This window comes from Oncorhynchus mykiss, chromosome 5 (genome assembly GCF_057628025.1).
Source record: "Oncorhynchus mykiss isolate SJ-2025 chromosome 5, ASM5762802v1, whole genome shotgun sequence".
Classification (NCBI taxonomy): Eukaryota; Metazoa; Chordata; class Actinopteri; order Salmoniformes; family Salmonidae; genus Oncorhynchus; species Oncorhynchus mykiss.
The window spans coordinates 92,253,249-92,278,667 of NC_143026.1; the positions used below are offsets into that span (position 1 = coordinate 92,253,249).

The window sequence follows — 25,419 nt, forward strand, 5'->3', positions numbered from 1 at the left end:
CACCTAATGACAACAGTTAGGGGAACACCTAATGACAACAGTTAGAGGAACACCTAATGACAACAGTTAGGGGAACACCTAATGACAACAGTTAGGGGAACACCTAATGACAACAGTTAGGGGAACACCTAATGACAACAGTTAGGGGAACACCTAATGACAACAGTTAGGGGAACACCTAATGACAACAGTTAGGGGAACACCTAATGACAACAGTTAGGGGAACACCTAATGACAACAGTTAGGGGAACACCTAATGACAACAGTTAGGGGAACACCTAATGACAACAGTTAGGGGAACACCTAATGACAACAGTTAGGGGAACACCTCATCACAACAGTTAGGGGAACACCTCATCACAACAGTTAGAGGAACACCTCATCACAACAGTTAGGGGAACACCTCATGACAACAGTTAGGGGAACACCTCATCACAACAGTTAGGGGAACACCTAATGACAACAGTTAGGGGAACACCTCATCACAACAGTTAGGGGAACACCTCATCACAACAGTTAGGGGAACACCTCATCACAACAGTTAGGGGAACACCTAATGACAACAGTTAGGGGAACGCCTCATCACAACAGTTAGAAGTGAACTGCTAAAAGAATAGCTGAACTTCTTAGGAGCTTTTGATTCACGCCCAATGCATTTCACAAATACAGGACTAGTTCCACTTTCAGCCACATGGTGGCAGCAGCCGTTTTGAGAAAATGAAGAGCAAAGATGAATCCCACAGTAGGAGAAGTATACAAGCGATGAGAGCAGCAAAAAAAAAAAAAGTCTACATCAGTAACTAAATAAATAAAAGCACCAAGTCAAGACCTTGTTCATGTGTCATATAAAATGTGTTTGTTACTCATCTGGATATCGTTTAAGTAAAGAATGTTGTGGAGAGTTTTACTTGGAGAAGTCGAGGAAAGCCACATGTCCGTGGTAGAACCCAGGCTTCATCGCTCTCCAGGACGTCACGTTTCGGACAAAGCGCACCTGGAAGCACAAATCAACAGTCCTAAATCACACAAGCTGATTAGTTTGTTATCCATGTCGTCTATGCATGTCTGAAACAGACACGAGGACAAGTACATTAGAGTGGCAGGGTAGCCTAGTGGTTTAGAGCGTTGGACTTGTAACTGAAAAGGTTGTAAGATTGAATCCCCCGAGCTGACAAGGTGAAAATCTGTCGTTCTGCCCCCCTGAACAAGGCAGTTAACCCACTGTTCCTAGGCAGTCAGTGTGAATAAGAATTTGTTCTTAACTGACTTGCCTAGTTAAATAAAGCTAAAAACATACAACTTCCTTCCTGTCTCCATTAACATCATCTTCTCCAAACTGAAAGGTTTTGTTAACGTTCCCCATTTTCCCATTTCTTATTTTGGGGTAACACTCTTATCCAAACAGATAAGTTTAAAAAGAACATCAAAGATCACATTTATGTGGAGAGATTGGATTTATGTGCAATCCACACTACAGTTCCTTGTGGCTACGAGTTTCTCTCATCTATCTAGGTGACATTTAACAATGCTCAGATTCTCCCCACCCATGTCGTATCGTCTGCACAGGGAAGAGACCGCTGTGAGAACAGACAGGTTATTACCTTGGCAGGGCAGAGGAGCGGACAGAACTAACACCATCACGGCTCTAGCCAGAGGCTCCAAAGCATTCCTTCTGCTCGTTCTCTGTGTTCTCAACAGGAGTCACAGTGACAGTCAGGAATACAAATGCACACAGCCAGACTAAACACGTCAGGGCCGTGGAGGACACAGCCAGACTAAACACGTCAGGGCCGTGGAGGACACAGCCAGACTAAACACGTCAGGGCCGTGGAGGACACAGCCAGACTAAACACGTCAGGGCCGTGGAGGACACAGCCAGACTAAACACGTCAGGGCCGTGGAGGACACAGCCAGACTAAACACGTCAGGGCCGTGGAGGACACAGTCAGACCAGACTAAACACGTCAGGGCTGTGGAGGACACAGTCAGACCAGACTAAACACGTCAGGGCTGTGGAGGACACAGCCAGACCAGACTAAACACGTCAGGGCCGTGGAGGACACAGTCAGACCAGACTAAACACGTCAGGGCCGTGGAGGACACAGTCAGACCAGACTAAACACGTCAGGGCTGTGGAGGACACAGTCAGACCAGACTAAACACGTCAGGGCTGTGGAGGACACAGTCAGACCAGACTAAACACGTCAGGGCTGTGGAGGACACAGTCAGACCAGACTAAACACGTCAGGGCTGTGGAGGACACAGTCAGACCAGACTAAACACGTCAGGGCTGTGGAGGACACAGCCAGACCAGACTAAACACTGTGGAGGACACAGTCAGACCAGACTAAACACGTCAGGGCTGTGGAGGACACAGTCAGACCAGACTAAACACGTCAGGGCTGTGGAGGACACAGTCAGACCAGACTAAACACGTCAGGGCTGTGGAGGACACAGCCAGACCAGACTAAACACGTCAGGGCTGTGGAGGACACAGTCAGACCAGACTAAACACGTCAGGGCTGTGGAGGACACAGCCAGACCAGACTAAACACGTCAGGGCTGTGGAGGACACAGTCAGACCAGACTAAACACTGTGGAGGACACAGCCAGACCAGACTAAACACGTCAGGGCCGTGGAGGACACAGCCAGACCAGACTAAACACGTCAGGGCCGTGGAGGACACAGCCAGACTGTTTCTCTGACCAGGTGCTTGATGAGGCAATACAAGGGTCAATAAGTGCCGGAGGGCTAAGGAGACAGATTTGTATTCAAGTTTCCCCAACAAATCCTTAAATGAGTACTGTCGTGGCTCCTAGAAAATTATATTTTTGAAATGTATTCAAAAACACGTCTGAAAACAGTACATGCCGAATTCCTTCCAAATCAGGCTGACATCACTCCTACTTAATACCTCCTGTTTCTAAATGCTGGTGGATGCGTCTCGTTGTAGGAGTGTTTATAAAGTGGCAGGTGTGTTTATAAAGTGGCAGGTGTGTTTATAAAGTGGCAGGTGTGTTTATAAAGTGGCAGGTGTGTTTATGAAGTGGCAGGTGTGTTTATAAAGTGGCAGGTGTGTTTATAAAGTGGCAGGTGTCAGCTTTGTTCTCACCTGGTCTTGTAAGGACATGACAGGATTGTTCTTGGTGGTGTTGATGTGCAAAACGTGGAAGTGGTTCTTTCCACAAAGGTCGTAGGCGATGTTGGTGAACGACGTGCTCGCCGTCTTGGGCACTCTGTTATATATGATAACCACGTCCTCTGCCTCAGCCAGCGGCGGCGTGTCCCGTACGCCATCTTGGGTGTGGCGCTGCTCCACCTCCCTCACCTCGTGTCTGGCGATGGTACGCTCTTATAGGAGGGAGACAAGAGGAAGGTCAAGGTTCACGCTCAGAAAATATTTATTGTGCCAACATTAGGCAATGGTCGCTAGCAATGATCTGGTTTCACAATAAATAGGGGCTTCTGGGGGAATAAATGATGAAGACAGAGCGTACTGCTGGATAGACTGGAGTGTCACAGTGTACCAGCAGAGGGAGCAGGGGAGGCCTCAGGATGTGGACACAATAGCCTTCCATCTTCTATGACAAGTGCCTCCAGATAAGCAGGCTATAGTCAATTACTTGGCCCAGTGTTTTTCACTGAAGGTGTGATAGAGAGGGGTCATAGAGAGAGTGGATAGAGAGAGGGGGGATAGAGAGAGTGGATAGAGAGAGGGGGGAATAGAGAGAGGGGGATAGAGAGAGGGGTTGAGGGTGGATAGAGAGAGGGGGGGGGGATAGAGAGGGTGAAGGACAGGCATGTTTTAACAACGACAACAGACGGGACTGATCACAAGTTCCGCTGATGGCTAGCCCCTGTACAAACTAAAACGATGTAATTACACAAAGCTGGTAATTGAGCCATCCTTCGTCTACAGTAGATAGATGCCCACTGGTGCATAAAATAACTAGGTTCCATTATCGATCACAGCTTCCCAAGGCACCATGCATCAACCTGGGAGCCGCCTGGATGTGAAGCTAGTCTCTCTGTTAAAAAGCTGTCTAAGACCAAGGTCTCCATCATCCTGTAACAGAGGATGTTTCAGTTCGCACAACAGCCGTCTGAGACCTGAGGGTCTAAACTATTTCTGTATCACTAGCTGGTCATGGTAGCAAAATCAGTCCGAGGGTAGGAGGGCTGAAAAACTGCTTACATCAAAAATAACTACTCTCTCTCTCTCTATCACATTGTAAGATAGATCATACTGGGTCATGATGCAAGCAGGCAGTCTGAATACACAGCAGAAGGCTCAGAAGTTCAGTCCCAAGTCCCCAGGCACTGTTCAGGCTCAACTCAGCTCCTGGCTCCCACTCTGCTTGTTTGCATACTCACTGATGCACTACTCAAACTGCACTACTCTCTCAAAAACAGCACTACACAATGCACTGCACTACTTTCTCCAAACTGCACTACACACAGCACTACTCTCCCCAAACTGCACTACTCTCCAAACTGCACTACTCTCCAAACTGCACTACTCTCCAAACTGCACTACTCTCTCCAAACTGCACTACTCTCTCCACACTGCACTACTCTCTCCACACTGCACTACTCTCTCCACACTGCACTACTCTCTCCACACTGCACTACTCTCTCCACACTGCACTACTCTCTCCACACTGCACTACTCTCTCCACACTGCACTACTCTCTCCACACAGCACTACTCTCCCCAAACTGCACTACACACAGCACCACTCTCCCCAAACTGCACCACTCTCCCCAAACTGCACCACTCTCCACAAACTGCACCACTCTCCCCAAACTGCACCACTCTCCCCAAACTGCACCACTCTCCCCAAACTGCACCACTCTCCCCAAACTGCACCACTCTCCCCAAACTGCACCACTCTCCCCAAACTGCACCACTCTCCCCAAACTGCACCACTCTCCCCAAACTGCACCACTCTCCCCAAACTGCACCACACGCAGCACTACTCTCCAAACTGAACTACACACAGCACCACTCTCCCCAAACTGCACCACTCTCCCCAAACTGCACCACTCTCCCCAAACTGCACCACTCTCCCCAAACTGCACCACTCTCCCCAAACTGCACCACTCTCCCCAAACTGCACCACTCTCCCCAAACTGCACCACTCTCCCCAAACTGCACCACACGCAGCACTACTCTCCAAACTGAACTACACACAGCACTACTCTCCAAACTGCACTACACGCAGCACTACTCTCCAAACTGCACCACACACAGCACTACTCTCTCCACACTGCACTACTCTCTCCACACTGCACTACTCTCTCCACACTGCACTACTCTCTCCACACTGCACTACTCTCTCCACACTGCACTACTCTCTCCACACTGCACTACTCTCTCCACACTGCACACAGCACTACTCTCTCCACACAGCACTACTCTCTCCACACTGCACTACTCTCTCCACACTGCACTACTCTCTCCACACTGCACTACTCTCTCCACACTGCACTACTCTCTCCACACTGCACTACTCTCTCCACACTGCACTACTCTCTCCACACTGCACTACTCTCTCCACACTGCACTACTCTCTCCACACTGCACTACTCTCTCCACACTGCACTACTCTCTCCACACTGCACTACTCTCTCCACACTGCACTACTCTCTCCACACTGCACTACTCTCTACACACAGCACTACTCTCTCCACACTGCACTACTCTCTCCACACTGCACTACACACAGCACTACTCTCCAAACTGCACTACACACAGCACTACTCTCCAAACTGCACTACACGCAGCACTACTCTCCAAACTGCACTACACACAGCACTACTCTCTCCAAACTGCACTACACACAGCACTACTCTCTCCAAACTGCACTACACACAGCACTACTCTCTCCAAACTGCACTACACACAGCACTACTCTCTCCAAACTGCACTACACACAGCACTACTCTCTCCAAACTGCACTACACACAGCACAACTCTCTCCAAACTGCACTACACACAGCACTACTCTCTCCAAACTGCACTACACACAGCACTACTCTCCAAACTGCACTACACACAGCACTACTCTCCAAACTGCACTACACACAGCACTACTCTCCAAACTGCACTACTCTCCCCAAACTGAACTACTATCTGCATGCAGGCATTTAGAAGAACTGCTCTGTACTCTGAAAATCAAAAAGGAGGTGGGGGGGGCCTCATCAGGCCAGCGAGCAGAGCACCGCACGTCTTCGCTCATTAGCGTGGCTTAATTATCTAAAACAACCTGCCCCTTCGCAACGCACAAACCTGTTTCCAGGTGATTAAACCTTGGATGAAAACATTTAAAGAGAGGAGGCATAATTACAAGTGAAGTTTGTTTTCTATTGTCGCAGTCTGACGGAAGTTAATTACAGGTATGGCCTTGTCAGTGTGTGCGCAGTGTTTCTCCTAGGATTTTATTTTTTCAGCATCGTTGGCAAGTGTGTTCGGGGTACTTCCGCTGCTGCTGCAGTTTCAGAGGACTGGCATCCTGCCGGCATCCTGTCTTCTGCTGGCGGGCCTCTGTTAGGGGAATTTCACCAATTCAGTGCCTTTTGAGAAGTGGAACTTGGTCAACAAAAAAATAACGTTTGATTTGATCTCATTTTAACATTGTGATAAAGAGCAATGTTCAACTTCATTTAAACATGGTTTCCCATTTCAAGATGTTAAATAAAATTAGTATAGTAAGTGCCTATTACGGGACATTTAAAATAGTATAGTTAGTGCCTATTACGGGACATTTAAATTAGTATAGTTAGTGCCTATTACGGGACATTTAAATTAGTATAGTTAGTGCCTATTACAGGACATTTAAATTAGTATAGTTAGTGCCTATTACAGGACATTTAAATTAGTATAGTTAGTGCCTATTACGGGACATTTAAAATACTATAGTAAGTCTGCCCCTCATGCGGTGTCGTTGTTTTGGATTGCCTACTGGAAATAGCTCCATTGTCCTGGGTGCTAGTCCGAACACAGGATCCGCTTCAGGAAAGTCGTATTCCTGGTTGTAATGTTGGTAAGCTGACGTTACTCTTATATCCAATAGTTCTTCCTGACTGTATGTAACAAGACTTAAGATTTCAATGTAAGAAAAAATACATAATTAAAAAAAAAATACTGCATAGTTTCCTAAGAACTCGAAGCGAGGCGACTATCTCTGTCGGCATCTTGCTGTTGATCCAGAACACAAACACCAGTGTTCCAGAACACAAACACCAGTGCTCCAGAACACAAACACCAGTGCTCCAGAACACAAACACCAGTGCTCCAGAACACAAACACCAGTGTTCCAGAACACAAACACCAGTGTTCCAGAACACAAACACCAGTGCTCCAGAACACAAACACCAGTGCTCCAGAACACAAACACCAGTGTTCCAGAACACAAACACCAGTGTTCCAGAACACAAACACCAGTGTTCCAGAACACAAACACCAGTGTTCCAGAACACAAACACCAGTGTTCCAGAACACAAACACCAGTGTTCCAGAACACAAACACCAGTGCTCCAGAACACAAACACCAGTGCTCCAGAACACAAACACCAGTGTTCCAGAACACAAACACCAGTGCTCCAGAACACAAACACCAGTGTTCCAGAACACAAACACCAGTGTTCCAGAACACAAACACCAGTGCTCCAGAACACAAACACCAGTGTTCCAGAACACAAACACCAGTGTTCCAGAACACAAACACCAGTGCTCCAGAACACAAACACCAGTGCTCCAGAACACAAACACCAGTGTTCCAGAACACAAACACCAGTGCTTAATCTACTTAGGTGTGAGAGCTGCTTTAGAATTAGTCTCCGTCTCCACACTAGAGGTCGACCGATTATGATTTTTCAACACCGATACCGATTATTGGAGGACCAAAAAAAAAGCAGATACTGATTCAAATCAGACAACTTTTTAAATGTATTTATTTGTAATAATGACAATTACAACAATACTGAATGAACACTTATTTTAACTTAACATAATACATTAATAAAATCAATTTAGCCTCAAATAAATAATGAAACATTTTCAATGTGGTTTAAATAATGCAAAAACAAAGTGTTGGAGAAGAAAGTAAAAGTGCAATATGTGCCATGTAAGAAAGCTAACGTTTAAGTTCCTTGCTCAGAACATGAGAACATATGAAAGCTGGTGGTTCCTTTTAACACGAGTCTTCAATATTTGAGGGTAAGAAGTTTTAGGTTTGTATTTTATATACCTTTGACTATTGGATGTTCTTATAGGCACTTTAGTATTGCCAGTGTAACAGTATAGCTTCCGTCCCTCTACTCGCCCCTACCTGGGCCCGAACCAGGAACACATTGACAGCCACCCTCGAAGCATCGTTACCCATCGCTCCATAAAAGCCGCGGCCCTCGTAGAGCAAGGGGAACAACTACTTCAAGGTCTCATAGCGAGTGACATCACCGATTGAAACGCTACTAGCTAGCCATTTCACATCAGTTACACCAGCCTAATCTCGGGAGTTGATAGGCTTGAAGTCATAAACAGCTCAATGCTTGAAGCACAGCGAAGAGCTGCTGGCAAAATGCACGAAAGTGCTGTTTGAGTGAACGCTTACGAGTCTGCTGCTGCCTAGCGTCGCTCAGTCGGACTGCTCTATCAAATATAAAATCATAGACTTAATTATAACATAATAAACACAGAAATACGAGCCTTAGGTCATTTAATATGGTAAAATCCGGAAACTTAAATTTCGAAAACAAAACGTTTATTCTTTCAGTGAAATACGGAACCGTCTGTATTTTATCTAACGGGTGGCATCCCTAAGTCTAAATATTGCTGTTCTATTGTACAACCTACAATGCTATGTCATAATTATGTACAATTCTGGCAAATTAATTACGGTCTTTGTTAGGAATAAATGGACTTCACACATTTCACAACGAGCCAGGCGGCCCAAACTGCTGCATATACCCTGACTCTGTTGCACAGAACACAAGAGAAGTGACAATTTCCATAGTTAAAAGAAATTAATGTTAGCAGGCAATATTAATTAAATATGCAGGTTTAAAAATATATACTTGTGTATTGATAAAAAAAAAAAAAGGCATGATGTTTATGATTAGGTACACATTGGTGCAACGACAGTGCTTTTTCGCGAATGCGCTTGTTAAATCACCCGTTTGGCGAAGTAGGCTGTGATTCAATGATAAATTAACAGGCACCGCATCGATTATATGCAACGCAGGACACGCTAGATAAACTAGTAATATCATCAACCATGTGTAGTTAACTAGTGATTATGTTAAGATGGATTGTTTTTTTATAAGACAAGTTTAATGCTAGCTAGCACCTTACCGTGGCTCCTTGCTGCACCCGCATAACAGGTAGTCAGCCTGCCACGCAGTCTCCTCGTGGAGTGCAATGTAAGGCAGGTGGTTAGAGCGTTGGACGAGTAACCGGAAGGTTGCAAGTTCAAACCCCCGAGCTGACAAGGTACAAATCTGTCGTTCTGCCCCTGAACAAGGCAGTTAACCCACTGTTCCTAGGCCGTCATTAAAAATAAGAATTTGTTCTTAACTGACTTGCCTAGTAAAAGGTACATTAAAAAAAAAATGTAATTGCCCACAATCGGTCCAAAAATGGCGATTACCGATTGTTATGAAAACTTGAAATCGGCCCTAAGTAAAATCGTCCATTCCGATTAAAATCGGCAGGCCTCTACTCCACACCACTCCCCCTTTATCTAGGCTGAGAGTGTAAATGTGCCCCGCCCAGGACGCATGCTCTGCTCTTTTAACAGCCAAAGTAAATGAAGAAAATAGCAAAGCATTCCATGATCAGGAGTGGGGGTACATATGACAGAGAACACATGTGAAGGAAGGAACATCGCTTTACTGTGACAGTAATGGAGAGAGGAATCCTGGTTAAAACAAGTCTGAACTCTTAAGTGAAGACAAATCATAGTGACTGTATCTTGTAGTGCAAATTAGTACAACATGATCCAAGAACAGTGGGTATTAAGGGGGAAGCTCAACCATTCGGAAACCTGCATGAAGACAGTGACAACAAGGTAAGCAATCTCAGGCCTACCTAGGGTGGAGCAATAGCACCTAGCCTGACAAACGCATCTCAGGCCTACCTAGGGTGGAGCAATAGCACCTAGCCTGATAAAAGCATCTCAGGCCTACCTAGGGTGGAGCAATAGCACCTAGCCTGACAAACGCATCTCAGGCCTACCTAGGGTGGAGCAATAGCACCTAGCCTGACAAAAGCATCTCAGGCCTACCTAGGGTGGAGCAATAGCACCTAGCCTGACAAACGCATCTCAGGCCTACCTAGGGTGGAGCAATAGCACCTAGCCTGACAAAAGCATCTCAGGCCTACCTAGGGTGGAGCAATAGCACCTAGCCTGACAAACGCATCTCAGGCCTACCTAGGGTGGAGCAATAGCACCTCGCCTGACAAAAGCATCTCAGGCCTACCTAGGGTGGAGCAATAGCACCTAGCCTGACAAACGCATCTCAGGCCTACCTAGGGTGGAGCAATAGCACCTAGCCTGACAAACGCATCTCAGGCCTACCTAGGGTGGAGCAATAGCACCTAGCCTGACAAACGCATCTCAGGCCTACCTAGGGTGGAGCAATAGCACCTAGCCTGACAAACGCATCTCAGGCCTACCTAGGGTGGAGCAATAGCACCTAGTCTGACAAACGCATCTCAGGCCTACCTAGGGTGGAGCAATAGCAACTAGCCTGATAAAAGCATCTCAGGCCTACCTAGGGTGGAGCAATAGCACCTAGCCTGACAAACGCATCTCAGGCCTACCTAGGGTGGAGCAATAGCACCTAGCCTGACAAAAGCATCTCAGGCCTACCTAGGGTGGAGCAATAGCACCTAGCCTGATAAAAGCATCTCAGGCCTACCTAGGGTGGAGCAATAGCACCTAGCCTGACAAACGCATCTCAGGCCTACCTAGAGTGGAGCAATAGCACCTCGCCTGACAAAAGCATCTCAGGCCTACCTAGGGTGGAGCAATAGCACCTAGCCTGACAAACGCATCTCAGGCCTACCTAGGGTGGAGCAATAGCACCTAGCCTGACAAACGCATCTCAGGCCTACCTAGGGTGGAGCAATAGCACCTAGCCTGACAAACGCATCTCAGGCCTACCTAGGGTGGAGCAATAGCACCTAGCCTGACAAAAGCATCTCAGGCCTACCTAGGGTGGAGCAATAGCACATAGCCTGACAAAAGCATCTCAGGCCTACCTAGGGTGGAGCAATAGCACCTAGCCTGATAAAAGCATCTCAGGCCTACCTAGGGTGGAGCAATAGCACCTAGCCTGACAAACGCATCTCAGGCCTACCTAGGGTGGAGCAATAGCACCTAGCCTGACAAACGCATCTCAGGCCTACCTAGGGTGGAGCAATAGCACCTAGCCTGACAAACGCATCTCAGGCCTACCTAGGGTGGAGCAATAGCAGCTAGCCTGACAAACGCATCTCAGGCCTACCTAGGGTGGAGCAATAGCACCTAGCCTGACAAACGCATCTCAGGCCTACCTAGGGTGGAGCAATAGCACCTAGCCTGACAAACGCATCTCAGGCCTACCTAGGGTGGAGCAATAGCACCTAGCCTGACAAACGCATCTCAGGCCTACCTAGGGTGGAGCAATAGCAGCTAGCCTGACAAACGCATCTCAGGCCTACCTAGGGTGGAGCAATAGCAGCTAGCCTGACAAACGCATCTCAGGCCTACCTAGGGTGGAGCAATAGCACCTAGCCTGACAAACGCATCTCAGGCCTACCTAGGGTGGAGCAATAGCACCTAGTCTGACAAACGCATCTCAGGCCTACCTAGGGTGGAGCAATAGCACCTAGCCTGACAAAAGCATCTCAGGCCTACCTAGGGTGGAGCAATAGCACCTAGCCTGAAAAACGCATCTCAGGCCTACCTAGGGTAGAGCAATAGCACCTAGCCTGACAAAAGCATCTCAGGCCTACCTAGGGTGGAGCAATAGCACCTAGCCTGACAAACGCATCTCAGGCCTACCTAGGGTGGAGCAATAGCACCTAGTCTGACAAACGCATCTCAGGCCTACCTAGGGTGGAGCAATAGCACCTAGCCTGACAAACGCATCTCAGGCCTACCTAGGGTGGAGCAATAGCACCTAGCCTGACAAACGCATCTCAGGCCTACCTAGGGTGGAGCAATAGCAGCTAGCCTGACAAACGCATCTCAGGCCTACCTAGGGTGGAGCAATAGCACCTAGCCTGACAAACGCATCTCAGGCCTACCTAGGGTGGAGCAATAGCACCTAGCCTGACAAACGCATCTCAGGCCTACCTAGGGTGGAGCAATAGCACCTAGCCTGACAAACGCATCTCAGGCCTACCTAGGGTGGAGCAATAGCACCTAGCCTGACAAACGCATCTCAGGCCTACCTAGGGTGGAGCAATAGCAGCTAGCCTGACAAACGCATCTCAGGCCTACCTAGGGTGGAGCAATAGCAGCTAGCCTGACAAACGCATCTCAGGCCTACCTAGGGTGGAGCAATAGCACCTAGCCTGACAAACGCATCTCAGGCCTACCTAGGGTGGAGCAATAGCACCTAGTCTGACAAACGCATCTCAGGCCTACCTAGGGTGGAGCAATAGCACCTAGCCTGACAAACGCATCTCAGGCCTACCTAGGGTGGAGCAATAGCACCTAGTCTGACAAACGCATCTCAGGCCTACCTAGGGTGGAGCAATAGCACCTAGCCTGACAAAAGCATCTCAGGCCTACCTAGGGTGGAGCAATAGCACCTAGCCTGATAAAAGCATCTCAGGCCTACCTAGGGTGGAGCAATAGCACCTAGCCTGACAAACGCATCTCAGGCCTACCTAGGGTGGAGCAATAGCACCTAGCCTGACAAACGCATCTCAGGCCTACCTAGGGTGGAGCAATAGCACCTAGCCTGACAAACGCATCTCAGGCCTACCTAGGGTGGAGCAATAGCACCTAGCCTGACAAACGCATCTCAGGCCTACCTAGGGTGGAGCAATAGCACCTAGCCTGACAAACGCATCTCAGGCCTACCTAGGGTGGAGCAATAGCACCTAGCCTGACAAACGCATCTCAGGCCTACCTAGGGTGGAGCAATAGCACCTAGCCTGACAAACGCATCTCAGGCCTACCTAGGGTGGAGCAATAGCACCTAGCCTGACAAACGCCGACACTGATATAAGACCATCTATTCCACAGATGGTTTCTATTATCATATCGTTACATCATCTCACCTCAGCAGTACAGATAACCCCCCCCCCCAAAAAAATGGCACCCTACAGGGCTCTGGTCAACAATAGTGCACTATATAGGAAATAGGGGGTAATTTGTACTGCAACCCATAGTGATGGCCACACTGTCACAGTCAGTCAGCTTCCCAGCAGACACTGCACACATCTTCCCCTAGGCAAAAGCTTGTGGTACCCTGCTGTGGAGTCCAGCTGACGATCCACCTCTTTCACTTAAAAAAAAATTATAAAAATGTTTTAAAACTTAAGTCAACTTTAGCCACAACAACATTTCAAATATGGATACATTTCTCCAGCTATTAGAACATGGAGTATTGTACTTGCAAGTACAGAACAAGTCTCAAATCTCCATCATCAAAAGTCTAGCCAATATCATCCTGCTTTAAAAATGGCACTAAAGGAAAACATAAACAGTCCCAAGGTAGATATTCCTATAGGTACTCTGCCTGACACTGGCCCCAAGGTACTCCGCCTGACACTGGCCCCAAGGTAGATATTCCTATAGGTACTCTGCCTGACACTGGCCCCAAGGTACTCCGCCTGACACTGGCCCCAAGGTAGATATTCCTATAGGTACTCTGCCTGACACTGGCCCCAAGGTACTCCGCCTGACACTGGCCCCAAGGTAGATATTCCTATAGGTACTCCGCCTGACACTGGCCCCAAGGTAGATATTCCTATAGGTACTCTGCCTGACACTGGCCCCAAGGTACTCCGCCTGACACTGGCCCCAAGGTAGATATTCCTATAGGTACTCTGCCTGACACTGGCCCCAAGGTACTCCGCCTGACACTGGCCCCAAGGTAGATATTCCTATAGGTACTCTGCCTGACACTGGCCCCAAGGTACTCCGCCTGACACTGGCTCCAAGGTAGATATTCCTATAGGTACTCTGCCTGACACTGGCTCCAAGGTAGATATTCCTATAGGTACTCTGCCTGACACTGGCCCCAAGGTAGATATTCCTCTAGGTACTCTGCCTGACACTAGCCCCAAGGTAGATATTCCTATAGGTACTCTGCCTGACACTAGCCCCAAGGTAGATATTCCTCTAGGTACTCTGCCTGACACTAGCCCCAAGGTAGATATTCCTATAGGTACTCTGCCTGACACTGGCCCCAAGGTAGATATTCCTATAGGTACTCTGCCTGACACTAGCCCCAAGGTAGATATTCCTATAGGTACTCTGCCTGACACTAGCCCCAAGGTAGATATTCCTATAGGTACTCTGCCTGACACTAGCCCCAAGGTAGATAATCCTATAGGTACTCTGCCTGACACTGGCCCCAAGGTAGATATTCCTATAGGTACTCTGCCTGACACTAGCCCCAAGGTAGATATTCCTATAGGTACTCTGCCTGACACTAGCCCCAAGGTAGATATTCCTATAGGTACTCTGCCTGACACTAGCCCCAAGGTAGATATTCCTATAGGTACTCTGCCTGACACTAGCCCCAAGGTAGATATTCCTATAGGTACTCTGCCTGACACTGGCCCCAAGGTACTCCGCCTGACACTGGCCCCAAGGTAGATATTCCTATAGGTACTCTGCCTGACACTGGCCCCAAGGTACTCTGCCTGACACTAGCCCCAAGGTAGATATTCCTATAGGTACTCTGCCTGACACTAGCCCCAAGGTAGATATTCCTATAGGTACTCTGCCTGACACTGGCCCCAAGGTAGATATTCCTCTAGGTACTCCGCCTGACACTGGCCCCAAGGTAGATATTCCTCTAGGTACTCCGCCTGACACTGGCCCCAAGGTAGATATTCCTATAGGTACTCTGCCTGACACTGGCCCCAAGGTAGATATTCCTCTAGGTACTCCGCCTGACACTGGCCCCAAGGTAGATATTCCTATAGGTACTCTGCCTGACACTGGCCCCAAGGTAGATATTCCTATAGGTACTCTGCCTGACACTGGCCCCAAGGTAGATATTCCTATAGGTACTCTGCCGGGTCCTTAGTCACGACGCTGCATAATTCATGTTTGTCTTAACTGTGAGCATAAAGTGGCATAACGTAAACCAAAATATTCCAGAAGACTATCAAGTGTTCCTCTGCAGTAAGTTACTGAATCTACAGTTATGGACTTCATTTCAAAATGGCACCCAGGGAGGAAGACGGTCCCCTTCTTCTAGTTGTTCCAGTCAGCCTCGGTGAACTACGAAGTCAACCAATTATGTGTGTTTATTCAAGAGGCCTGGGCTACACTTTAACCTGATTGAAAAAACAAATCGACCAAACCGGGAGTAGAAATAGGTGTCAGCAGATATGCAGAGAAATGATGAAAATCTCAAATTTGGGAGGAGCTGAGCCGGGCTACTCCTTTATCAAGAATACAGAAGTGGCGAATGTATTGCAGATGAGCTGGTAGAATGGGCTCCACCTAGCCTACTCCTTACACGTCAACGCTTACAAAAGGATAAAACACATTTGAGTTTCAGGGAAATCTGGACCATTCAAATTCTAACATTTATATTTAAAAATATGATTAAAACAAGCTCTAAAAACATAAATCTGTGCCGGAGAGAGCGAGAGAGACAGGCAGAGGGAGAGAGAGACAGGCAGAGGGAGAGAGAGACAGGCAGAGGGAGAGAGAGACAGGCAGAGGGAGAGAGAGAGAGAGAGAACATCCCAAAGACCATTGTACACCACCATATTCTATGCTAAATTCAACTGATTTATGGGTATAAAACAACCCTGTGGACAGCCATAACGGACCTGGCCACCTATCAACATTCTCTTGACAGCGTAGAATTTAAAAGAGACAAACAAGACCAGTCATCATCAGGAAGAGAGATGAAAGAGAGCAGTCAAATAGCTTCCTCTCTCTCTCTTCTTCTCTGCATGAGCAGCTTCATGTTGCCCTGAACCGTGTCTTGTAAATGGCCCCCATGGGATGGCAGATAAAACCAAAAAGAGAGGAAAAAAAAGATACCATACGCCCAGAAACACCCGACCTCTGTCAAGCTGGATAAGTCCCAAATGGTACCCCAGTCAAAATCAAAATGTATTTATAAAGTCCTTCTTACATCAGTTGATGTCACAAAGTGCTGTACAGAAACCCAGCCTAGACGGTGGCTAGGGGAAAAAAAAACAGTGAGCTCCAACAGTATTGGGGAAATGACACGTTTAATTGGTTTTGGCTCTGCACTCCAGTTGGATTTTAAATGATACAATGACTAGGAGGGTATTCTCATACATATTGGTTGAACCGTTTAGAAATTACAGAACTTTTTGTACATAGTTCCCCCTTTTAAGTATTCAGACCCCTTGACTTTATCCACATTTTGTTACGTCACAGCCTTATTCTAAAATTGATAAAATAGTTTCCCCCCTCAATCTACACACAATACCCCATAATGACAAAGAAAAACAATATAAATATATATATATATATATTTTTTTTTTATTTATTTTGTGCGGATTTATTTAAAAAAATTGAAAACTGAAATAATCACATTTACATAAGTATTCAGACCCTTTACTCAGTACTTTGCTGAAGCACCTTACAGCATTGAGTCTTCTTGGGTATGACGCTACAAGCTCGGCACACCTGTATTTGGGCAGTTTCTTCCATTCTTCTCTGCAGATCCTCTCAAGCTCTGTCGGTTGGATGGGGTTCAAGTCTGGGCTCTGGCGGGGCCACTCAAGGACATTCAGACACCCCTGTATTATCTTGGCTGTGTGCTTAGGGTCGTCGTCCTGTTGGAAGGTGAACCTTCGCCCCAGTCTGAGGTCCTGAGCGCTATGGAGCATATTTTCATCAAGGATCTCTGTACTTTGCTCCGTTCATCTTCCCTCAATCCTGACTATTCTCCCAGCCTAAATGGGGGCTAGGAAAAACTCCCCAGTGAGCTCCAACAGTATTGGGGAAATGACATTGGTTTTACCACTGAAAAACATCCCCACGGAATGACGCTGCCGCCACCACCATGCTTCACTGTAGATCTGTGCCTCGACACAATCCTGTCTCGGAGCTCTACGGACAATTCCTTCGACCTCATGGCTCAAGGATGATCAATGGAAACACGATGCACCCGAGATCAATTTTGAGTCTCATAGCAAAGGGTCTGAATACTGATGTAAATAAGGTATTTCTGGTTTTTATTTGTAAAAAAAATGTGCAAACATTCCTAAAAAAACTATTTTCTGTATTTTTATTATGAGCTATTGCATGTAAATTAAATGAGGAAAAAATATATTTTATCCATTTTTGAATAAGGCTGTAACTTAATAAAATGTGGAAAAATTCCAGGGGTCTGAATACACATATACAGGGCATTCATAAAGTATTACAAATAGTCAAAGGTTTAGTGTAGTTTAAAGTTTAGTCCCATATTCCTAGCATGCAATGATTAAAGCAAAGCTTGTATCACATAAAATCCAAAGTGCTGGAAGTATAGAGCCAAAACAAAACATGGGTCACTGTCCCAATCGTGTTGGAGCGCACGATCGTGCACTACCTTTACCGGACCCTTACTTTTGGGACACACCCTCTAACCCAGGACACACCGCATTCTGGGAGGTGGAGGACAGGCATCGATGAATAAAAACGCTGAAATTAGTTCTGTCCTTTCGATTGACTCGGTGACTGGCGAACACAGTGACTCTGAAGCTGCTTAGGAAAATGAGAAACTTGCATTTGGACATATTTATTGGTTTATTCAGACTTAATTTTGTTCTGGTTCCATGGAGAGATGTTTTAGCGTTTTCCATTAAGTTGATGTTTCTAGAGCTGGTCAACGGTCACAATTCACCAGACAAATCCAACATGTCAGCAAGGTGAATTTAGGACAAATTCGGATGAGATTTTGATCCATAGGCCATGTTAGTCCCACATCTGGAGCTGCTGCAGTGGGGACGTTCATCTAGCCACCTGTTCCATCCCTCAGCATGACCTAATCCAGGAGGGTGGGGGGGGGACAGGAACCTAAATCATTTTTACGCTACAAATTGATGCAAGAAGCCCAAACAGATATTGTATCTGACAAAAACAATCATTTAAAATCTTGATTACACAACAATCACATTGCTATGAGTGGAAATACTTTACAATAACAATTATTTTGAGCTGAATTCCTAATGATTTACATTATTTGATCAAGAAGTTGAACACACAAAAAAAAAAAATCTACCCCCAAATTACACTTTTTTTTGCTGTTTTTTTGTGTGAGAATTTTACCCCCTTTTTCTCCCCAATTTCGTAGTATCCAATTGTTAGTAGTTACTTTGTCTCATCGCTACAACTCCCGTACGGGCTCGGGAGAGACGAAGGTTGAAAGTTATGCACATCCAACCCGGAAGCCAGCCGCACCAATGTGTCGGAGGCTACACCGTGCACCTGGCAACCTTGATTAGCGCGCACTGCGCCCGGCCCGCCACAGGAGTCGCTGGTGCGCGATGAGACAAGGATATCCTTACCGGCCAAACCCTCCCTAACCTGGACGACGCTGGGCCAATTGTGCGTCGCCCCACGGAGCTCCCGGTCGCGGCCGGTTGCGACAGAGCCTGGGCGCGAACCCAGGGACTCTGATGGCACAGTACAGCGCCCTTAACCACTGCCCCAACCGGGAGACCAAAAATTACATTTAAAAAAAGATATATATATAAACACATATTGATTTTTTGCTCAGAAAACTTCGGGGCAAAATAAAATTGCAGTGGGCCGCTAGTTGATGATCCCTGACAGCCTAACCACAGTCAGTCAATGTCACCAACAAAGACTGGGGAAACACAACCACCGTGCAGAAACAGGAAACCAAAATTGTGCTGTTGGGGAAATTAGGAATTAGGAGTCAGTTTTATCATTTTGAGCCAACAGATCTGTACATTTGTCAGTTTCCCCTGAAAACATCTCACTCTCATCACGATATCTAGCTGACTGACTTAAAGCACCACCAGCCTGCATGGTGTTTAAAGCCTTAAAAGCATCTTAAACTAAGACAGGAACCTCTTCCTGATCCTTCTCCCTCCCAGAGGCACATCTCAAAAAGAGCCATAGAGAATGAGTCTGACTCAAACAGTCAGAAATCCTCATCGCAATTAAGAAGCTTCCTCTGATGAAACCTCATCTCACAGCCCATCGAACACTAGTGTGGGGCTAACCCCCATCTCACCCCCTCAACCTCATCCTCACCCGCTCCTCCAAGTCTCCTCTCCTCCCTCCTCCCAGTCTCCTCTCTCTCAACCCCCTCACCCCCATCTTCACCGTCTCCTTCCTCACCCTCATCCTCACCCCCTCCTCCAAGTCTCCTTCCTCACCCTCTCCTCCCTCAATCCCTGCCAAGCCTGCCCTGAACCCTGTCGAATCACCAGACAAGACAAGCCCTCTCTAATACTGGTTCCCAATTAGTGTTACACTTGCCAACGTATAGCATGGTGGGGGGGGGGGGGGGAGAATAGACAGCTTAATGAAATTACAGAACACTGCTGGGAGCAGAGAACAAGAGGGGGGAAAAAATCCCTTACATTATTGTGCTCTGGCCTAATTATTCTGTTTCTTGTATCCAGCCGTAGGGGCTCTGTACGTTCCTTCCTTCTGCAATGAGCAAAAGGCTAATGATTCAGCAGAAATCTAGGAAATCTTTTTTTTTTTTTTTAAATGCTTTGATAAATGCAGTGAAACAGCGTTCACATATTATCATGGCCTGAAACAAATCAGGATGCAGACCAACGTCACTGGTGAAATGGCATGAACAGGAGTCCCAAAATTAACAAAGCTTTGACCCCCCCCACCCCCCACCACCAAAAAAAACTTGTCTATTTCACTTAATGTCACCTTTTTGGCTGTCCTGTCAATGCCTGCCCCATACCTGAGGCTAACGTGTCCCCGAAGCCTGCAATTGTGGATCAGGTGAGGGGTTGACAGTGTCACTCAGGGAGGAGGTGGCCTCGTCCCAACCAGCATCCTACTATTAGGGCACTACACTTGACCAGTAGACCTATAGGCCCAACATATAGGGAATAGGGTGCTATTTGGGTCAAAAATTCAGAGATGAAGAACACAGCTGACAGCTGGAAACAAGGGATGTAAAAAAGCAGTTCTCTGAAGACACTTCTTCAGGACTAGACTGAAAATACTGTTGCAGCAGCACAGACAGACAGTTCATGGTTTAAAAAACAGGGTCACCAAGAGGCTGAGATCAGAGGGAGAAATCTGGGATTGGTAAATAATTGGTTTTAGTGGCATGGTGACTGCTTTGTTGTTGTTTGAATCCCAGCTTGCCCCTTTAAAAAATAAAAAGGAGACGTGTTGTACAGCTTGTCCTCTGGGGGAGTCTGACACGTTGTACAGCTTGTCCTCTGGGGGAGTCTGACATGTTGAGATCCATGTCTCACTGAGCCTCTGGTGCCACCGACCAGCCGGCCCAATTAACAGGCACCTGGTGGAGGGTGTTAAGACACCAGGCTGGAGTCACAGGGTCAAAACGCATCGAGGTTCTCATGTCCTCAGGCTGTGTTGTGTTAGAAGAGAGATATGACCAGTATCCCTCAGAGTATTCATTCAATAATGCTTGGTCAAAACATAATCTGGTAGGAAAATTGTGTTCCTCAGGGTTCTATTTGAGAGTCTATGCTTTTTAAAATGATCATGGCAGGGGGTTTAAATGTACACTGAACAAAAAAATATATAAAAACGCAAGATGTAAAAGTGTTGGTCCCATGTTTCATGAGCTGAAATAAAAATCCGACATTTCAGGACACAAATAGCTTATTTCTCAAAAACAAAAATCGCACACATTTGTTTACAGGGACACCAAGAGGCTGAGATCAGAGGGAGAAATAGAAAGCATTTTTCTTTTGTCAAGATAATCCATCCACCAAAAAGGTGTGGCATATCAAGAAGCTGATTAAATAGTGTGATTACACAGGTGCACCTTGTGCTGGGGGGACAATAAAAGGCCACTCTTAAATGTGCACTTTTGTCACAACACAATGCCACAGATGTCCCAAGTTGAGGGAGCGTGCAATTGGCATGCTGACTGCAGGAATGTCCACCAGAGCTGTTGCCAGAGAATTGAATGTTAATTCTCTACTATAAGCCGCCTCCAGCGTTATTTTAGAGAATTTGGCAGTGCGTCCAACGGTGTCGTGTGGGCGAGCGGTTTGCTGTTGTCAACGTTGTGAACAGAGTGCTGCGTGGTGGTGGTGGGGTTATGGTATGGGCAGGCATAAGCTACAGACAACGAATACAGTTGCATTTTATTGATGGCAATTTGAATGCACAGAGATACCGTGACGAGATCCTGAGGCCCATTTTTTTTAAGGTACAGTATCTGTGACTAACTAGGGTTGCAAAGGGTCGGAAACCTTCAGGGGAATTTTTTGTGGGATACACACAAGGCAATTCTAGGTTCTTGTGGCATATTTTGGTTAAACTATCCCCAATGCAATGGAATGGCAACCCTTTGCATGCAACAGTGCATTCTTCCATCACATGTACAGCTGATTCTCAAGATCTTGCTATTGAGCCCACACTACTACACTGTCTGAGCCAAGGACTAACTACATGCTTTCTGGTAAGCTTTGATTACAATACTGGGTGGGGTGAATATATTTTATATGACATTCATTATTTTTTGTTAGCTAGTAAATAGTAGTTTACAGCAAAGTGTGTTTAAATAATTTCTAACTTGTTAATTTCTGCTAGTTAGTTTTTGCTACCATGTGGGTATTAGTTTCCATACAGGTTTCATTTAAAAACATTTATCTTACCAAGGCATTGTTTAATCTAAATGCTTAACTATTTATCTGAACATGGAATTGTATGTTTTTTTTTTTTTTAAACCAATTTTTCTCTTTACAGGAAAATGCCACGGGCACTATCTGATGTGGATACATTTCACTGCAGCTAATGTAGAAGGAAAAGCTGTGTACATGTGTAAATACTGTGCCAAATCATATGTGAAGAATGCAACAAAGATGCAGAATCATCTGGCCAAGTTCATTAAGTTCCCTCGGCGCTCATAACAAGCAACCTCAAAAGTCCCTCTACTTCTATTCGAGGTGAAAATGATGAATCTGACACCTTATCGATAGCAACAGCTCATGGTCCTCCTGGAATCAGAAGTTGTTTTGACTCAATGGAGGAACGTAGTCAGAGAAATGCTGATAAATACTCACAGGCAATGTGTATTGGAAGAGATTTCTGAATGTTCTTCGCCCAGCATTTGCTGGATGCAGAGTTCAGAGTTCAAGTGAAGGTCAAGCAAATCATAGAGAAAGCAGACTGCAATCATCTCTGATGGGTGGTCAAATGTTTGTGGGCAAGGAATAATTAACTACATAATCTCCACCCCTCAACCAGAATTATACAAGAGCACAGACACAAGGGACAACAGACACACCGGTCTCTACACTGCAGATGAGCTGAAGGCAGTCAATGACCTTGGACCGCTAAAGGTATTTGCATTGGTGACAAGGCTGCGAACATGAAGGCTGCTTGGTCTAAAGTGGAGGAGTCCTACCCTCACATCACACCCATTGGCTGTGCTGCTCAGGCATTGAATCTGCTCCTCAAGGACATCATGGCACTGAAAACAATGGATACCCTCTACAAGAGAGCCAAGGAAATGGTTAGGTATGTAAAGGGTCATCAAGTTATAGCAGCAATCTACCTCACCAAGCAAAGTGAGAAGAATAAGAGCACCACATTGAAGCTGCCCAGCGTCATCATGTGTGAGTCTCCTGGAGGGGAAGGAGTCTCTCCAAGAAATGGCCATATCACAGTCTGCCGATAGGGACAGCCCCATCAAGAGGATCCTCCTGGATGATGTATTTTGTGAGAGAGCCTGAAACTCCTGAAACCTATAGCAGTAGCCATTGCACGAATTGAGGGCGACAATGCCATCCTGTCTGATGATCAGACTCTGCTTGCAGATGTAAGAGAAGATATCAGTACTGCCCTGCCCACTTCACTGTTGCTCCAAGCAGAGGAAACTGCAGTTCTGAAATACACCCAAAAGCGTGAAGACTTCTGCCTGAAGCCCAGCGTACATGTTGGACCCCAAGTATGGGATGGAGATGCAATATGGCAGCCGTGCCAACATATCTCATCAGCCACCTGGTGGGAAGGGACTTTGTGGATCTGAGGCTCTTTCCCCTGTTGCCTCCATCATCCTCCAAATCACACCGACATCAGCCGCCTGAGAGCACAACTGGTTCAACAAGGGTTGAAAAAAAAATAAAAATAGGTGGCCATCTGGGCAAATTTGAGGCTTTTTGAGCCTGACAAAGAGCCATCCTCAACAAGGTTGGAAAGTGACAGTGAAGATGTCTGATGTTCAAGAGGTGGATTTTGAGGAGGTCCAGGGAGAAGACATGGAAGCCTGAGAGGAAGACAACCACAGATTTAGTTTCTAGACTATAATTTTACAGATGTATGTTGAAGACGTTTCTGGGAGATGCGATGGATCACTGAATATTCCCTTTTGTTGTTCAGTGAAATCATCCCATGTGAAAAGTCAACTCATTTAATTAAAGTTCAATTAGTAACTTTTTATTGGAAGGATTTAATAATTTGGAATTATGTCTACTTATGATAAAGTAAAAGGTTTGTTTGTCGCCAAAACATCTACATTTAAAATGGTATTAATATCTATTGCCATATATTCCCACGGAAAGTTTTCATCTCTGAATATTCCCCAAAATGTGCACCCCTATCTATCTGTGACAGATCTGCATATCTTTATCACCAGTCATGAAATATCCATAGATCAAGGCCTAATGAATTTATTGCAATTGACTGATTTCCTGATATGAACTCGGTAACATTTTTGAGAAGAGGCCTAGCTGTATGAGAAGCCTAGCTGTATGAGAGGCCTAGCTGTATGAGAAGCCTAGCTGTATGAGAAGCCTAGCTGTATGAGAAGCCTAGCTGTATGAGAAGCCTAGCTGTATGAGAAGCCATACGAAAGCCCAGACTGGGAAGAGGCCTAGCTGTATGAGAGGCCTAGCTGTATGAGAGGCCTAGCTGTATGAGAGGCCTAGCTGTATGAGAGGCCTAGCTGTATGAGAGGCCTAGCTGTATGAGAGGCCTAGCTGTATGAGAGGCCTAGCTGTATGAGAGGCCTAGCTGTATGAGAGGCCTAGCTGTATGAGAGGCCTAGCTGTATGAGAGGCCTAGCTGTATGAGAGGCCTAGCTGTATGAGAGGCCTAGCTGTATGAGAGGCCTAGCTGTATGAGAGGCCTAGCTGTATGAGAGGCCTAGCTGTATGAGAGGCCTAGCTGTATGAGAGGCCTAGCTGTATGAGAGGCCTAGCTGTATGAGAGGCCTAGCTGTATGAGAGGCCTAGCTGTATGAGAGGCCTAGCTGTATGAGAGGCCTAGCTGTATGAGAGGCCTAGCTGTATGAGAGGCCTAGCTGTATGAGAGGCCTAGCTGTATGAGAGGCCTAGCTGTATGAGAGGCCTAGCTGTATGAGAGGCCTAGCTGTATGAGAGGCCTAGCTGTATGAGAGGCCTAGCTGTATGAGAGGCCTAGCTGTATGAGAGGCCTAGCTGTATGAGAGGCCTAGCTGTATGAGAGGCCTAGCTGTATGAGAGGCCTAGCTGTATGAGAGGCCTAGCTGTATGAGAGGCCTAGCTGTATGAGAGGCCTAGCTGTATGAGAGGCCTAGCTGTATGAGAGGCCTAGCTGTATGAGAGGCCTAGCTGTATGAGAGGCCTAGCTGTATGAGAGGCCTAGCTGTATGAGAGGCCTAGCTGTATGAGAGGCCTAGCTGTATGAGAGGCCTAGCTGTATGAGAGGCCTAGCTGTATGAGAGGCCTAGCTGTATGAGAGGCCTAGCTGTATGAGAGGCCTAGCTGTATGAGAGGCCTAGCTGTATGAGAGGCCTAGCTGTATGAGAGGCCTAGCTGTATGAGAGGCCTAGCTGTATGAGAGGCCTAGCTGTATGAGAGGCCTAGCTGTATGAGAGGCCTAGCTGTATGAGAGGCCTAGCTGTATGAGAGGCCTAGCTGTATGAGAGGCCTAGCTGTATGAGAGGCCTAGCTGTATGAGAGGCCTAGCTGTATGAGAGGCCTAGCTGTATGAGAGGCCTAGCTGTATGAGAGGCCTAGCTGTATGAGAGGCCTAGCTGTATGAGAGGCCTAGCTGTATGAGAGGCCTAGCTGTATGA

At 46.6% G+C, this 25,419-nt stretch overlaps 1 protein-coding gene across 2 annotated transcripts in view; it reads right to left on the reverse strand.

Annotated features, from left to right (window-relative positions):
- hs2st1b (heparan sulfate 2-O-sulfotransferase 1b) overlaps window positions 1-25,419 on the reverse strand; it is a 74,102-nt gene that overhangs the window by 12,635 nt on the left and 36,048 nt on the right. For both annotated transcript variants that reach the window (XR_016496372.1, XM_036978904.2), the window contains exons 2-3: window positions 3,114-3,352; window positions 909-994 (exon numbers count right to left, since the gene is read on the reverse strand). Coding sequence is in view for 1 of the 2 variants with exons in the window: in XM_036978904.2 (XP_036834799.2) it covers window positions 909-994; window positions 3,114-3,352 (325 nt within the window). In the remaining variant the exon portion in view is untranslated. The remainder of the gene's footprint in view (window positions 1-908; window positions 995-3,113; window positions 3,353-25,419) is intronic.